Source organism: Microcebus murinus, chromosome 9, assembly GCF_040939455.1.
Source record: "Microcebus murinus isolate Inina chromosome 9, M.murinus_Inina_mat1.0, whole genome shotgun sequence".
Classification (NCBI taxonomy): Eukaryota; Metazoa; Chordata; class Mammalia; order Primates; family Cheirogaleidae; genus Microcebus; species Microcebus murinus.
Genome location: NC_134112.1, coordinates 28013671 through 28031861, shown reverse-complemented (window position 1 = coordinate 28031861; position 18191 = coordinate 28013671). Strand labels below are relative to the sequence as shown.

Genomic DNA, 18191 nt, shown 5'->3' with positions numbered 1-18191 from the left:
TAAGGAAATCGGACCTTCTATACTTAATAATTTAATATACTTAATTATTGATGTGCTTGTGTTTAAGTCTGCCATCTTTTCTTTTTGTTTTATTTGTTGTTTTAAACACAGTACTCATTATTTATCATCTGATTCCTAGTTTTTTTTATAGAAATGGATTAATAAACTCAAGACATTTGAGAAACAATTTGAGTTAATACTTCTTTTAGGTTTAAATGATTATTTTCTTTAATATGTTACAGTTCTCATTCACATATAATTCATTAGAAACTTCTGTTACAATTTGCTTTTATGGAGTCTTAGCCAAGTATTAAACACAGTTTTCAAAGATTCAAAAACTTCTTGTTTTCTATTTCATAGATTTATATATTTTTGAGCAATTGTTATAATTACAATTATAATTATATAATAATATATGTAATATTATATGTAATTATAATTACAGTGGATATAACAGTTTTAGGAAGAAATATAACTTATAATTTATTTGTCATGATCATTATGCTCAGCAAATGGGAGCAGAAGGCAATGAGCACATGTGAGCATAGCCTACTATTAATAGGCATTCAGTGTACCCTGTTCCTCTCATCTTATTTTACTAAAGTATTGGAGAGAATGTGAGGACTGGAGAGTATGTTGTTTAAATATTAAGTAAAAGTTCTGTGTTTAACTATATAATAATTTGGTGTAGTATAATTAAAATAAAATTTCCAGGTCTTTATCTGTATTACTGATCCATGTGTTATTTGGATAATCATGTAGACATGTATTTGATATATTACTTAGAATCAGAGAGTTTAATCTACCTTTCATAAGGAATTTTTTTTTTACTCCTTTATAATGGCAGAATGACATAATACTTCATCAGAAAAGAAATTGTCATTGATAATCATTTGGAGTCTCTGGTTTTTATGGGACTCTTTTATTTTTTTCAGGTCCCACCTAGAAGGGAAATCAGTGTTTGTTATCCTGCAGCCTAACATTTTTTAACTTTAAAACATTTTTAAAATTATACCTAAAAATCATTTAAATTATAATAGAAGTACAGTTTCCTATTTGGGTCTTACTAGGATGTGTTTGTTTCAGCAAGAGAAAGCAGCTGCTGTGGATTTGACCAAACATTTAGAAAGCACTCTGAAGACTCGTGTAGGTACAAGAATGAAAAATCTGGCAGCTAAGGTGGAAATATTGAAAGAAATCAGGTAGGTAAAAGTAAATTTTTGAGAAGGACATTTTAAAATAATTGCTAATTGGTGCTTTTTAAATATTGCATGCCCACTATTTTTGCTTTGAAATTTAATCTTTATCTTTTTATGACTTTAAAGGGAGAAACTAAAGACAGTTATTTCTGAGATGAGTTTTATATTGTTTTTATCAGTTTTCTCTTGTCATTACCTGGAGCTATAGTGTCCTATGGTCATCTCTGATAGTGAAATTAAAAAACCAACACAATTTAAGTGGTAGTTTGATGAGAAACTACCATGTTGAACTTGGGGTTATTTTCAGGAATACAGCAGGTCCTTGAGTAGTATCGTTTCATTCAATGTCATTTCATATAAAAGCCAATTCCTTGCTGGGGCCACTATTTGTGGAGTTAGTATGTTTTGTCCATGTCTGTGTATGTTTTCTTGCAGTACTGCAATTTCCTTCCATGTCCCAAAGATGTGCATGTTAGGTGAATTGGTGTGTTTAAATTGTCCCAGTATGAGTAAGTGTGGGTAAATTGTGAGTGAGCCCTGTGATGAAATGGTGTGTGTTGTTCAGGGTGGGCTGTCTTTGTGCCCTGAGCTGCCAAGGTAGGCAAGGTAGGCTACCTGCAATGCTGAACTGGAATAGTTGGGTTGGAAAATTAATGAATGAATGAGTACAAATTGTTATAAAAAAATTTATAAAGTATACAGTAATGATACAATATGCACAATAAACAATTCAGTATGAAAGCAGTCAGCAAGCCCACCATATTTATTACTGTTTTTGAACTGCGTGGTGGTAGGAGGTGCTTCTTAAAATTTTTGCTTCTATCACATTTATTCCTTGATTTAATTTACCACCACTATGACTGTTGTCACTCGCTGATTGACCAAAATTCGGGTAAATAATTATGTTGCTTTTATTAATCTTTTAAAAATGTGTGTATAGCACACACACATTTATTTCAGTGTTTAATGTTGGAAGTGTTTTGGGTCTTTATTTAGAAGTTGGTGATTTTTTGTGACCAGAAATATGCCATATGAACTTAACTGTTGTTTATATCAATTAGCTGATGGTAAAATTGGTTTTATTATGAGTCTTTCATTTAAAGATATGTTTACAAATCTAATTATAGACCAAAAGTTGAAGGTCCCTTTGATGTCATTTTAAATTTTTCAGACTTTTGAAGTTGTCTTTTTATAGACTTAAACATTTTTTGGGGGAGCTGGGTATGGTGGCTCACGCCTGTAATCCTAGCACTGTGAGATGGGCAGATTGTTTGAGCTCAGAGTTAGAGACCAGCCTGAGCAAGAGTGAGACCCCATCTCTACTAAAAAATAGAAAGAAATTAGCTGGACAATTAAAAATATGTAGAAAAATTAGCCGGACATAGTGGTGCTTGACTGTAATCCCAGCTACTCGGGAGGCTGATGCAGTAGGATCGCTTAAGCCCAGGAGTTTGAGGTTGCTGTGAGCTAGGCTGACGCCATGGCACTCTAGCCTGGGCAACAGAGTGAGACTCTGTATCAAAAACAAAACAAAGCAAAAAAAATTTTTTTTTCCACAAATATTTTCCTTCTCCACAGTATTTTTTTGTCATAAAGTTAGAACCCTATCCATAACATGTTTTTTAATTAATGATTTTATATAAAGTTTTAAAAGTATATATTCATAGCCACTATTGTAAGTAGTAACTTTTAGATCATTACTATTTATGTATAACTTTTTCTCACACCAGCTTTCTAATTTATTGACCTTTTCCTTTTTGCTGTTTTTTAAAATAGGCGTGTGAGCATCAATGTTCGTTTTGGAAATGACCTTTCGGATGCTATACAAGTATTGGATGAAGGGTGCTTTACTACCCCAGCTTCTTTGAATGAATTAGAGATAATCTGGGCAGAATACAATCAGGCTCAGGAGAAGATTCAAACTTGTCAAAATGCGGTGAGTTGAGAATTTTTCTCTATTACGGTTTTTATCTGTTGAACATAAGGAAATATTATCTTTGGAGAGGCGGAGAACTGCAGATATAATGATACTTTATTTGCATGAAATTTTTTTTTTTTTTGAAACAGAGTCTTATTCTGTTGTCTGGGCTAGAGTGCCATGGGGTCAGCTTAGCTCACAGCAGCCTCACACTTCTGGGCTTAAGCAATCCTTCTGCTTCAGCCTCCCGAGTTGCTGGGACTACAGGCATGTGCCACCATGCCTGGCTAATTTTTTTCTATATATTTTTAGTTGGCCAATTAATTTGTTGCTATTTATAGTAGAGACGGTCTTGCTCTTGCTCAGGCTGGTTTCGAACTCCTGACCTTGAGCGATACACCCGCCTTGGGCTCCCAGAGTGCTAGGATTATAGGCATGAGCCACCGTGCCCGGCCTGCATGAAATCTTTAACTTTTATAGTATCTTCATATTAATAATTGGATTCCTTTATTGCCTTATAAGAAAGATGTGATAGGCAATTGGTGATTGTGGGTAGAGGGTTAACAAAGTCTTTTCCCCTTTCACATGTGAATTTGACCTTTGCTTAACTCCCTCTCTTTATTCTCTTGATAATCTGATAAAATATTTCAAGTCTGTTACTAGACAACATTATTTATGGTAAATATAATTCTTGATTAGCCAATTGCATCTGTACTGGAGGAACTTGTACTACAGGCAGTTGATGGGAACTCTTAAAACTGGGCATGCCCCTTGAGGGACCCTGGAAATATGCTCATGGAGTTGTTATAAGAGGTACTGGTTTTTGGGGAGTGTTTAATATTAAGCTTGTAAAACAGGGTGGTTACTATGCTTGCTAATGTGGACCTTGTCTTCTGGTCTGAGTGGTGTATTTTATGTGGCAGTATTGGGCTCTGCCTTACTACTAAATGTAGCCTTGGCCACCTATTGCTAAGAGGTTGTGTGTGTGTGTTGGGGAGGGATATGAAAATGAAATACTTCATATGATTCTTTATTAGATAAGGTACAAATATGTTTATTTTCTGTTGGATTTTTCTTTAGTTTATTATACTGAGCTGAACAGAACTCCTTGTTTACTTTAAGAAACACCCACAACCATTTTAGCTTTTTGTAGTGCCTGTGAGCTCTATACTTGTGTGTTTGAACTTGTCCCATCATAAGTATTGGTTGTTTCTGCCTCTGTGGATTATATCCTAAAAATCTTACTCCCTATTCATACCTAGATTGGTCAGTTGGCAACCTAACTGGCTCTCAATGAGAAGTGTGAGGAGGATAACTAGGCCTTTGGAAATGCCAGGAATGTTTAGTTAGGAGAAAGGATTAGATTTTGGTTATTTTACATATTAGATACTAACTGGTTGCTTCTGATTGTGAAAGAAAAAAGTGATAGCAGAATTAATAATTTTTAATTTATTTTAAAATTTTAACTATTTAATTAATTTGCTTTTGCAACAGGGTCTTACTCTAATTGTCCAGGCTAGAGTGCAGTGGCATCATCATAGCTAACCCAGCCTCGCATTGTGGGTAGAATGTGGGTAGAGCTACTCATGCTTCAGTCTCCTGATTTAGCTGGGGCTACTGGCACCTGACACCATGCCTGGCTAATTTTTCTATTTTTTGTAGAGACAGAGTCTTGCTGTATTGCGCAGGCTGGTCTCAAACTCCTGGCCTGAAGTGATCATCCATCATGGCCTCACACAGTGCTACGAATACAGGCGTGCACCACTGTGCCCGGCCAGAATTAATAATTTTTTTGCATATCAGTTCAACAGACTTTAATGAGCATCTAATATGTGCCAGGTGCTATGGATAATTTTTTAATCCCTATGAAACACAGGCAATGTTATAGGTACTTTTATTATTTTTTTCTTAACAATAACTTTAAAAATGGGTATTTTTTCTCCCATTGTATAAGTGAGGAAACAAACTCACAAAAGTTAAGGAAATTGCTCAAGATTACATAGTTCTAAATGTTAATATGGAATTTGAACCCAGGCATATCTGACTGGAAAGTATATTCTCTTTCCATTTAAACCACACTGTCAGTATTAAAATACTTCTTCATATATTTTCATGTAATAAAATGAAAAAGAACTGCATTTTTAGTTTTGTTTTTATGGTTTGAGCATAGGAAAGTGATTCAGGATGGAGAGGTAGAGGGCTTAATATGTATTAATACCTTTAGGACTTCATATTCTAGTGTACAAATAGGACGTTTTTTTCTAAGGCAAATATTTGTTTCTAGTACTCATGTTTAGGAATTAAAAGTTCATTTGATAGATTGCAGAGTAGACTGTTGGATAAATACAGAGTAATAACTGCTACTCCAAATGAAGTTGCCATTTATTTTCCTAATTGTACTTAATTTGGGTTTTGGAATACCTACTTTCATTTATGTGTTTTGCATAGTTCCTTAACTTGACTGCCATGTGTTTTTGTTTCTCGACAAAAGAAATAAGCTTGACTTGAGGTTTTTTTTTTTTCATTTATAGTTATAAAATAGTCTGAGCTTAGTCAAGAAAAGATATTGTAAAATTCAGGCTTTTAAGTGCATGTGTTAGACACTGTTATAGGTAATGGAGATACGAATTTCGAAAGACATCCTTTCTATCTTTCTTGGGTACAGGATGAATATATTAATGGATAGTTTCAATACAGAGTGGTAAATACTATAAAGAGATATAATGCATAGGGTTCTTGGATGTCTTTCACATACATGTTTCCAAACATAGCCTCTTGGGCCAATTGGAGGTATTTTTAAAAAAAATTTTCAGTTATATATAGTTACGGAAAAATTTATTTTAAGGTAAGATTTTAATTTTAATTGAAGCGTAATACATAGAAAGGTGCACAGATCATAAGTGTACAATCATTAATCCCTACTCAAAGATAACCTATATTCCAATTTCTAATACTGTGAATTAAGTTTGACTATTTTCAAACTTCATACTCAAGGAATCGTACAGTATATAGTATTTTGTGAATGACTCATTTCAATCAACAGTATGTATGTGAAATTCCTCCATGTTATGACATACAGCAATAATTCATTTTCATGCCTGTATAGTATTCATTCTACTGTTTATAGTTTTGATCTATTAACAATCACGCTGATATAAAGATTGTTGTACATGCCTTTTGGTGCGTATTATGTGTGCATTTCTGTTGGTATACTCTCATAGTAGAATTGTTGCCTTATAAAAAACATACATGGTCTGCTTAGGTAGATGCCCTAAGTGGATATGAGCATCCCCACTGTTCCATATTATATATTTGGTATTCCCTGTACCTCTACTTTAGCCATTCAGAAATGGGGGAATGGGAGGTGTGTGATTTTATTTTCCATTTTCTCAATTAATAATGATGAGCTGTTTGATATCATATTTTGTGAAGTATCTATTGAAGTTTTGGGCTCATTTTTCAATTGAGTTGTATATCTTTTTCTTAATGATTTGTAGGAATTTCTTTTTATTCCTTGACTTTTTGGTTTTTCTTATTTTATTTCATTTTATTTTAATTTTTTAAAAAATTTCATAGTATTACGGGGATACAAATGCTTTGGTTACATAAATTGCCTTTGCACTACCTGAGTCAGAGATACAAGTGTGCCTATCCCCTAGAGAGCACACTGCATCTGTTAGGTGTGAATTTATCCATCCCCTCCTACCCCCTCTCTCTCCCCTCTGCCCCCCTCCCGTCTGAACCCTATGAATGTTACTTCCCATATGTGCACAGTAGTGTTGATCAGTTAGATCAGTTAGTACCAATTTAATGGTGGATACATGTGGTGTTTGTTTTTCTATTCTTTTGATATTTCACTGAGAAGAATGGGCTTCAGCTCCAACCAGGGTAATACAAGGGGTAGTTCACCACTTCTTTATGGCTGAGTAGTATTCCATGGTATATGTATACCACATTTTATTAATCCACTCATTTATTGATGGGCACTTGGGTTGTTTTCACATCTTTGCAATTGTGAATTGTGCTGGTATAAACATTCAAATACAGATGTCTTTTTTATAGAATGTCTTTTTTTCCTTTGGGTAGATACTCAGTAGTGGGATTGCTGGATCAAATGGTAGTTGTACTTCTAGTTCCTTGAGGTATCTCCATACTACTTTTCATAGAGGTTATACTAGTTTGCAGTCCCACCAGCAATGTATGAGTGTTCCTGTCTCTCCGCATCCACACCAACATTTGTTGATTTGGGATTTTTTGATAAAAGCCATCTCAGTAGAGTTAAGTGATAGCTCATTGTGGTTTTGATTTTCATTTCCTTCATGATTAGAGATGTTGATTTTTTTTTTATGTTTCTTTGCCATTAGTCTGTCTTCTTTAGAAAGTTTCTGTTGATGTCGTCTGCCCACATTTTAATGGGGTTGTTTTTTTCTTGCTGATTTTCCTAAGTTCTATATAGATTCTAGTTATCAGCCCTTTATTGGATGTATAGCATGCAAATATTTTCTCCCATTCTGTAGGTTGTGCATCTCTCTAATGATAGTTTCCTTGGCTGTGCAGAAGCTTTTTAATTTGATCAGGTCTCATTTATTTATATTTGTTGTTGCTGTGATTACCGTTGGGGTCTTCTTCATAAATTCTTTGCCTAGGCTGATGTCTATAGAGTTTTTCCAATATTTTCTTTTAGAATTCTTATGGTTTCATGCCTTAGGTTTAAGTCTGTTATCCACTGTGAGTTGATTTTTGTGAGAGGTGAGAGGTGTGGATCCTGTTTTAGTCTTCTACATGTGGCTATCTAATTTTCCCAGCACCATTTATTGAATAGGGATTCTTTTCCCAGTGTATGTTTTTGTCTGCTTTGTCAAAGATCAGATGGCTATATGAGGATGGTTTTATATCTGGGTTTTCAGTCCTGTTCCATTGGTCAGTGTCTTTGTTCTTGTGCCAATATCATGCTGTTTTAGTTACTACAGCCTTGTAGTATTAGCTTGAAGTGGGAGGTTTTATCTTGGTGTTTAACTGTATCTTGAAGGATGAGTAGATGCAGTTGAGTGTGGGATGGGGATAAGAGGAGAAGGCAATGTGTAAGTGATAGGAACTTGTATAATTTTCTCAAAGAAAAACAAAAACTTCATTGTTGTAGAAATAATGGGAAAAATAAAGATTAGTAGAGCAGGATTGTTGAACTTAAATGTTTTATTTTTAATTGAAGGAAAGGAAATTCTTTGTCATTTTGGTGATCTAAGGAGAGAACTATTTGTACTGAATTTTACTATATTTGGAAAATGTAATGTTAAATTTTAGTTCACTTTTTCATGCAGGTGAATGTGTAAAAATATTATATATCATATTATATATGATATATTAATTATGGTTGTTCTTTTTTTCTTTCTCCAGAGTGAAGGGAATATTTTGATTGCCCAAAGAAATGAAGTGCAACAGAAGCTGTGCATGGCAGTTGAAGTTTTTATTCTGGATGTAGATGAGTTACCTCTTAATAAACGCTTAAAAACATTGCAGGTTAGAATTTTAAAACTATATTAAATATATATTAAATATAAGTTTATTATTTAAGAGATAAGATTAGCATATACCTTTAGATTTCAGATAGTACTGTAATGGTGGCAAAAGTTTTTCTTTGCTGAATTCTAATTTCTTTTTAATGGAATTAAAAGTTGATAGTAATATATTTAGTATTTATGTATACATATGTGTTTCTATCCTGCAAATAAGGTAAAATGGCCATGCACTCCAGGTTGCTAGAGCAGTATTCATTGGGGAAACTCATAGAGATAGAAGCAGTAGCAGGCATGTGGGTCACTGTTGCCCATTGCATTTTAGCAAAAAATCTAGTGTGGCTATATACCAGTGTTAGGGGGAGAAGGGACCCTGATCCTTGAGTTATAGGGCTTTTAGGCTGCATGATCAGGGAAATTTCTCTCCTGGTGTGATTACAGGCTAAAATACAATAGCTATATGATGCCCTGTTCTGCTGGCTCAGCAATTACATTAATTTGGGGTGAATGAGCATGACAGTGTTATGTCGTCTAATACCATAGTATTTCTCTCTACTTATTCAGATCTTTTTTTGTCCTTTAATATTTAAAATTTCTTCTAAGAGTCCTAATGCATTATCTTCTTCATTTAATTCCTAGATATTTATACTTTTGATTGCTTTTGTGAATATTATCTTTCCATTTCCATTTTTTGATGGAATAAAAGAACTATTATTGGTTTTTATATATTTATGTCTCTCTGGCAACTCTGCTCAACTCTTTTAGTTCTCATTTGTCTCTTGATACTTTTTGAACTTTTATGTGGTCTTGCCATTTGGAAACAATAAACCTTTCTCTTCTAATCATTTACTTTTTATGTATCTTTGAATTTTTACTGCTTTTGTCAGTAACTCTAGCGCTAAGTTGGCCAGTACCTGTTATCCATTTTGTTTTGGACTGCGGGGAATTAACTTGCTAGAAATTTGGAGAAGAGGATATTTTGGGATATCTGGGCACTGTCTCTTTTTGTACCCTTGGGTAAAGCTGGATTTTTCAGGACACTGTATATGGTTTAGGAACCATTGGAACCCTGGTTTGAAATATTTTCTTAAATGGAATGGCATAAATATACTATAAGTTCTTCCAGCGTGGTGAAGTTAAGCCTTACATATAAAGGGCAGTAATGTAGAAAGAATTTACCTTTCTACAGTGCAACTTCTACCTTACTCTTAAAAGGCCTATTTGTTCTCACTGTTAGTAAATATAGGTTGAGGGTCTGCAACCAAGATTATCTTTAAAGCTCTTTTATTTTTAAAATTTAGTGTTAGAAGAATTTTTGCCTTATCTGTCTTTCCTCCATTTCTAGTATTTCCCCAGGTTACCAAAATATTCATTAAACTTTTCTTTATTTTGCAGAGAAATAATTTGTATTTTTCAAGTACTTAAGAAATATAATGAAGGTCAGTAAAAGAAATTAAGGTTCATGATTTCTGACTTCCTCAGCATTTATTAAGACTTCTTTTGTGGATTACAGTATGTGGTTGTGCCTCCTAAGTTCAAAAAGAAAAAGTATTCTAGGTTTTCTTGGTGGGTAGTTATGAATATATATATATATATCTTTAATTTTTTTTATCTTTGCATAGTTTTTGCTCTGATCAATAGTTCAGTCTTTGAGATATTTTTGTTATATATATATGTTTGTTCCTGTAGTTCTTTCAGTTCAGAGTATTTACTTGCTGTATTATTGGGTGTTAATGTATTCATGATTGTAGTATATTTTAAAATATGCTTTCTTTTTAACTACTGTGTAACCTTATTTTTTCACTTAAGTTGTTTTGGGATAAAATTTTATTTTGTTTCCTTTTTAAATTTCTATCCCACCTTTCTTTTTGGTTAAAATTTGTTTTATGTATCTTTTTTTTCTTTCAACCTTTATTTTAACCTTTTGTATCCAATTTTTAGAGACATTTCTGTACTGGTTATCAAAGACCCCAATCTCTAAATCTGTCTGTTGATTGGTAACTTAATTAATTTACATAAATATACTGTTTCATTAGAACTTATTTCTTAGATCTTATTTTTATGTTTCTGTTTATCATGTTTTTTTTTCTCCTTCCACCTGTGATACTTTAGAACATTCTCATTTGCCTTTAGTGTCTTCCCTCTCTGTCTCTACCTCCCTCTCAAAAACCAACCAACTACAATTGTTGTGTAGGATTTTAGTTACAAGTTGTTGTGAATATTGTGTATGATAGCTTAATTTAATAAACTTTACAGTTATTTTCTCATTCTTATTTCATGGTAAGATATCTTGTTTTATCAAACAAGATATCTTGGCTTTATGTGTTGGAGTATTTTCTCTGAGAATGCTTTCAAAGAAGTCTTTGTGTAGTTGACTTTGTGAGGCAATATAGTTTCAGGATATATTTTATTTGAATCTCACATATAAATACTTTTTAGCTGGCTATAAAATAAGGCCATTTTTCCTTTAGGTCTTTGACAGTAATAATTCATTGTCTTCTTTATTTCCGTAATTGTTGATATCAGTCTAATCTTTGTTCTTCTGTGATTTTTTTTACCCCCTACAAGCTTTAAAATTTTCTCTTGACTTTGTTCTTAAATTGCACCAAAACATATTTAAGTTTGATTTAATCTGAGCCAATTAAGTTTGAGGTTTTAAATATTTCTAGGAAATATTTGATAATTCTTTCTTTCTTTTTTTTTGAAGCAGAGTCTCACTCTGTTGTCTTGGCTAGAGTGCCATGGCATCAACCTAGCTCACAGCAACTTCAAACTCCTGGGCTCAAGCAATCCATCCGCTTCACCCTCCCGAGTAGCTGGGACTACAGGCATGTGTCACCATGCCCGGCTAATTTTTTCTATGTATTTTTCGTTGGCCAATTAATTTCTTTCTATTTTTAGTAGAGATAGGGTATCTTGCTCTTGCTCACGCTGGTTTCGAACTCCTGAGTTTGAGCAATCCACCTGCCTCAGCCTCCTAGAGTGCTAGGATTACAGGCGTGAGCCACCGCACCAGGTCAGATAATTATTTCTTAAGATAGTCCCCACATTTAATTTTTCTCTCATTCTGAGACTTCTGTTTGATAGATATTTAAACCTCTACTTTTTCATCTACATATTCTATTAAACTGGTTTTTTAAAATAATTTTTTCCCTATCTGTGTATTTTTAGAGGGATTCTTGACTTAATTGGTTCTCTAGCTGTATCCCTTCTGCCATTTGGCCAATCCATTATGCTCTTTGTTTCAAAGGTTATTTCTTTCATACCTAATATGTTCAATTGGTTGTTACTTGTAAGTACTTGACTTTATGTTTCCAGTATGCTTTCTTTTTGTTGAGAGCATTTGTTATGCTTATTTTTGAGTTCTCACTGTTATCTGGGCTACTGATTTTTGCTTCCTTTTTGTAAGGTAGCTTAGTTTGTTATACTTTCAAGTTGTTTGTGTTATTTACACATTTCATTCTCCTCTTTACCTCTCCTTAAGATCTCATATTCCCTTAGAACTATAAGCTACCTCAGTCTGTGTTGTTGTGTAGTTGTGTGAAGGACCTGGAGAGGAGTAAAAGCCTGGATCACAACTTTTAAGACTTCAGCTGGGTTTTGGGAGTAAAATGGGTTTGTTCTTGGGGTGCTGAGCTTCTGGTGTTGCAATCTGGGCTTAACTACTCCCTCTTTGCTTCTCTTCTGGATGGTCCAACTCTGTAGTGGCCCACCTACTTCCTCTACGTCAGCCACTGCTGTTTTCCAGGAGCTATCACCCTTAGGTGTAAATGCTACCAGGTACTCAGGGGAAAAGGGAAATAAAGAGAATGCTCAGGGACTGGCCACCTCTTCTGTACTAGTTATCAGTTTTTACATCATCTGTGTTCTTCTGCTGTACTTGTATAAACTGTTGCCTCTTGCTGGTACTGCTACTTTTCTTCCCAATGTGAGGGAGAGAGAAGGGCCTAGGAAGAAGGTTCTCTTTACCCATAGGTTATTCTATGTCGTGGTATAGGCCGCCTCCCACTTGAAGGGAATATATTAATTCAGTGCTGAGCACCAACCATCCAGTACCTTTCCAAGAGTTTCTCAGAGTTTCGTGGTAAAAATTTCTGGAATCTATAGAAGCTTTACTTTAGTCTCTGTAGCATTTCTAGGGTGTAATTCCTAGAGAGATTCAGCAGGTTGTGCTGGCTGCTTCTCTTGTATTTTCCAGGTCATTAAAAAGTACTTTTAAGTGCAGTCATGTGCCACATAATCTCATTTTGGTTAACAACGGACTACATATATGATGGTGTTCCTATAAAATTATAATACCATATTTTTACTATGTTTAGATATACAAATACTTACCAACGTGTTACAGTTACCTACAGTATTCAGTACAGTACCATGCTGTAAAGGTTTGTAGCCTAGCAACCATAGGGTATACCAGATAGCCTAGGTGTGTAGTAGGTTATACCAGATAGCCTAGGTATGTAGTAGGCTATACCATCTAGGTTTGTGTAGGTATACTCTGTGATGTTCACATGACAGCAAAATTGCCTAACAATGCATTTTTTATCCAGAACATTGCCCTATTGTTTAGTGACATGTGACTATACAAATATATGTTTAATGTCTTTACTTGATTGGCATTATTTTATAATTTTGGTGTATGTTTTATTTTTATCTAGCAGTAAGTCTTGGAAACTTTCATGTCAGGACAAACAATAGTGATTTCTTATTTAAAGTTAGGGAAAAGAGGGCAATTTCTAGTTAATTAAAAACTTAAGACTTCAAAGTTTTCTATTTGTAACTAATTCATTAAATAAATTTTTATTATTATGATCCAAATAAATCACTTTCTAGGTAGTTTTGTGTTTTCATCTCTATGTAATGATTCTAAGTTTTACTATAAAATTCTCAAGAATGGGGATTCAGCATACTGCTTTTCTGCCTCGTGGATCCTAGCACAGTGCTTCAATCCTAAGATGCAGTTAATAAACTTTAGTAAACAGAAGTATATCTCTCTGCAGGATTTGTCAACCTCTTTAGAAGCAGTGTATGGACAGGCCAAAGAAGGAACAAATTCTGAAGAAATACTTAAGGAATTTTATGACTGGAAATGTGAAAAAAGACAGGAGTTCACCAATGTTAGAAGTGAAACAGAGGCTTCCTTAAAGCGTCTTGTGGCATGGTTCCAGAGAACCTTAAAGGTAATAAGAGCTCTTGCTCAGGGGGTATTTGTAGCACAGACCAGGGAATATATGTATTTTAAATCATCTCTCTTCCTTGTTCGAGAGCTGACATTGTCTACCTCCTACATATCAGATTTAAACTTGCCACTTAAGCAGTCAGGTTTCTTTATTAGCTTTTATTCAGACTGCTTCTGTTATTAGTCTCGAAAAACACCATCTTGGTCTTGTCCTTGTTTTTTCTCATATTTTTCCTCTGGATTGTCCTTTCAACCTCTCTTAACCACTCATGTATATGTACTTTTTTTCTTCTGGTATATAAGTTTAGGAGGCACTGTATCTTTTTTCTGCATTCTTATTTCCCCTACATTACCCAGGGTATAGCGTAATGCTCTGCTTCAGGTATAAAGGAACAGTGAATCCTAATTGAATTAACCAAATGAGATACTTCATGTTTTTATTTTTCCAAATGAGGTTTTTGATCTATCTGTGGAAGAATCACTGAACTCTGAAGACACAATTAGTAATATTGATGAAATCCTAGAGAAGACTGAGTCAAGTGTCTGCAAAGAGCTAGAAGTATCTCTGATTGTAAGTACTGATATCCTTTATTATTACTTTTTTGTTGACGCAATATGACTTCTCTTGCTAGTTAGTGTTAAGCAATAATATGGTTTCTCTTGCTAGTTAGTAGTAAGACTGGTTTTAGCTTTCCTGATATGTCTGTTTGAAAGAGTAACACGGTCAAGTTCTAATCCAAACCCAATGCAGTTTTATTCTTCCATAAGGTGGTGTTTTCATTTTAATAGGACATTTCACATTAAAAATATAAAATCTTATGTTTAATTCCAGGAAAACTCCTCTTAATTAGAGTGGATCAGCTTTCTATATCACTTAATTCTTGAGTTCATCAATGACTATAAGAAACAACTCCTTAGAGTTTGTGAAAACTTGAAATAAAATCTGGGAAAGCTCTGAAAGTGAACGCACAAGATTGATTAGTAGTCCCCTTCCTCTATTGTGTATATTCTGTGTTGCTGTGTCAAAGTAAAAGTTAGTGTAGCTCCTCCAAAGAGTATTTTGTAATTTTAACATTTCTCATTGGGACTCTTTCCCAGTTATTCAGGCTGCTTTCCAGTGTCTCAGTGGTTATACTTGTCATTTTATGTGTTTGCTTTTTACTTCTTAGAATTTTATTCATATTGGCATTAAAAATACATTATGCATTTTCATATTGTTAAATAGTACTGATTTATATGGTTTTGTCAGATATGATTTTAGAAGTGGTTGTTAACAGATCATTTTTAAACAATAAAATGTTCAAGTTCTGTATATTGTTTAGTTTCTATATTTAGCACATTAATATCCCTGGTTTCCGTTAACACTCTACTTCAGACAGCTTTGGGAATGATAATGGAATAGGGGTAAAATTTCCCATATGAACATGTTTGATATCAATCTCTCTCCTGTCTAGAAAAATTTGTATTTAAGAAATATTCTCAAATGAATATAGAAATTTGTCAAAGGCATAATTTTGAAGTTTAGCCATTGTTATTGAAGGTTTTAACTATTTTGGATACTCCTTTGTGTATAATTCCATGTGTGTGATTTAATTTAGGAGCACGGTGATGCAGACAAGGAGATCATTTTAAATACATATAGTCAAGTACTGCAAAAGATCCGTTCAGAGGAAAGGCTCATTGCCACAGTACAATCTAAGTACAAGGACAGTGTTGAGGTTGGATTATGCTTTCTGTTATTGGTCTTATAAATTGATGCTTTGAATTTTTTAGTACTTAAATTTTTCTCACATAGTTTAATACTCATGAAATTATTTCTTGTTGCTAGAATTTACTATCAGGAAATAAACTGGAAATGGTGATTTTTGTTGATGTAAATGTTGTTTCTTATTGTCTTAAATCTTTGATTTTCTTATGTTAAGAACATAACCTTTATTATTTTCTTTCTGTCTATACAAGTTTACTGTAGAAAATTTGATATGTACAGAAAGATAATAAGAAATAAAAACATTGCTTATAATCCTCTTAGCCTAAGAGATAGTTTCAGAGTATTTCCTTTCTGGGTGATGACATACATGCATACATACATACATATACACACACATGTATAAAATGTGCACTGGATTATATTATAAGCTATTTTGAAGATATTTTCTTTAATATAGTTCATTCATATATTATGAATGTTTTCTAAAACAATGATTTTTCTATACTGTCATTTTTGAGTTACTAAATCACCATCACTATATAATGTACAACATTATCTAACCTCTCATCTGTTTTGCACATTAAGGTTACTTCCAACTTTTTCTTTCATAAACACTATACATATCTTGGCACATAATTTTTTATATATATTTTCTCAGATTTCTAAAATTATAATTAATAACTTAAAAGGAACAGACATTATTAAAACTTGATGTGTAATTGTCAAACTACTTTTGGGAAAGATAATTTCAGTTTACACTCTCACTGGAAATTCTCTTTTCCTCCACACTAATAGCGTGTGTCTCACAGTATGTCTCAGTTTGAAATATTACTTCTGTCTTTGCTAATTTGAGTGCTGGAACTAATATTCTTCTAAACAGAAACACATATAATTAGGAAATCAGTTGGTTGAATTGTCGTGTTGAAAATTATGGTATTTCTTAGTGTCTCAATCTGAACTCAGTAAATACTAGTTGAATCTTTATAGAGAAATAATAAATGGTTAGTAAGTGTTTAATAAATGTCATCTGATGTATTTGAAAATATAGTCACTCTTTCTCTCAGTTTAAAAAGCAGATTACTGAATGTTTAAATAAGAGCCCCAGTGTGGATCATTTGCTGTCCATTAAGAAGACATTGAAAAGCTTAAAAGCTCGACTGAGATGGAAATTGGTTGAAAGGAATAATTTGGAAGAAGTAAGGAAATAGTTGTTTCTTAGTGAACTCTATGTGTACCTAATTTTACTCGGTCTCTGCTTCATAAAAGTATTACATAAATACATTCTTTTAAAAAAGAGAGCCATTACATTCACATTTTATTTTATATACTTAATCTTTTTTCTGTTTATGTAAATAAAAATGAGATTACATTCATAGTATAAACATTTTCCCATGTCATTAAATGTTCTTTAAAAACATTTTATATGTGTGCCTTGGTTTTTAGTAATATGAACATTTTACAATAATTTTTAATATTCTTTTGGTTTGGGCTCTTATAATGTCTATTGTAATACAGACTTACTACATGAAGGTGATAGGGTACTCCTCTGAAGGCAGAATTTTATCATAAAGTATTTTTAAGATCATAGTGTCTTTTTATGGCCAGACATATTTTTTTGCAAGTATTTTAAGTTGTTTTCTTATCATAGTAGAACTGGAAGGATTAGGATGCTCTAATCTGTGCTTACCTTCTCCTTTAGGATTGAAATTTTGTGAATAAGATGGTAATTCTTTATGTTCCCTTGAGGATTCAATTTATGTACATAAGAGATCTATATTATGTATTAATTCACCTTGAATTATCTTCCTGTTATGAGCGCTTAATTGGAATGGAGTGGGGACTATTCTAGAACTAATTTCATAGTTGAAGAATTTTTCAGTTCTGTTCTTGGCTATGGGGAAGTTGATTTTTTTTGTCTAATTTTTCACCTTTTGGATAAATCTAACTTTTAAAATATTGTATACCTTTTAAGTTGGCTTATTTATTATCACTGGAATTTTACTGTGAGTCCTGCATCATCTTTCCTCTAGTACGTGTCACACGTTTACTCATCCTTTTTTTGTTTTGTTTTGTTTTTAACCAAATCTATGTAGAAAACAATTTCAGGGTATTCAGTTGTATTCTGGTTGCTATTTTTTTATTTCAGAATATTATAGGAGTACAAACACTTTGGTTACATAAATTGGCTTTGCACTGTCCTGTCAGAGTTACAAGCGTGCCCATCCCCCAGACAGCGTGCACTGCATCCATTAGTTGTGAATTTACCCATCCCTTCTTCCTTCCTCCCACCTGCCCAACACCTACGAATGTTACTTTCTATGTATGTGCACATAAGTGTTGATTGATTCTGGTTGCTGTTCTTAACATTTATTTTATGATAGTGGTTGGCCATCTTTATAATAAAAAAAATCTACAGTAAGTTAAGAGACAAGAAAAATCTAATTGATTTTATGTCTTTATTTTCTATTCCTTTTGGTAGGTTTTAGAAAAGTCATTGTTAGAATAAACTGATCTAAGTTAATTCAACAAATGTCAGAAGAGTCTGTTGTGGTCTGCTAGGCACTAAAGGACACATAGAAACCAAAGAGTAATTTTCTTTAGAAGTTGCATTAATTCTTAAAGGAAGATTTATTTGTAGTCTACTTTAATAAGCCTGTAAAACTACTTTTTCTTT

General features: G+C 33.3%; 1 protein-coding gene across 3 annotated transcripts in view; it reads left to right on the top strand.

Annotated features, from left to right (window-relative positions):
- The window catches only part of STK31 (serine/threonine kinase 31), a 92453-nt gene that overhangs the window by 38237 nt on the left and 36025 nt on the right, over window positions 1-18191 (top strand). For all 3 annotated transcript variants that reach the window (XM_012773323.2, XM_012773322.2, XM_076006174.1), the window contains 7 exons: window positions 1087-1202; window positions 2976-3135; window positions 8512-8634; window positions 13631-13810; window positions 14264-14380; window positions 15408-15527; window positions 16582-16713. In XM_012773323.2, coding sequence (XP_012628777.1) covers window positions 1087-1202; window positions 2976-3135; window positions 8512-8634; window positions 13631-13810; window positions 14264-14380; window positions 15408-15527; window positions 16582-16713 — 948 coding nt within the window. The remainder of the gene's footprint in view (window positions 1-1086; window positions 1203-2975; window positions 3136-8511; window positions 8635-13630; window positions 13811-14263; window positions 14381-15407; window positions 15528-16581; window positions 16714-18191) is intronic.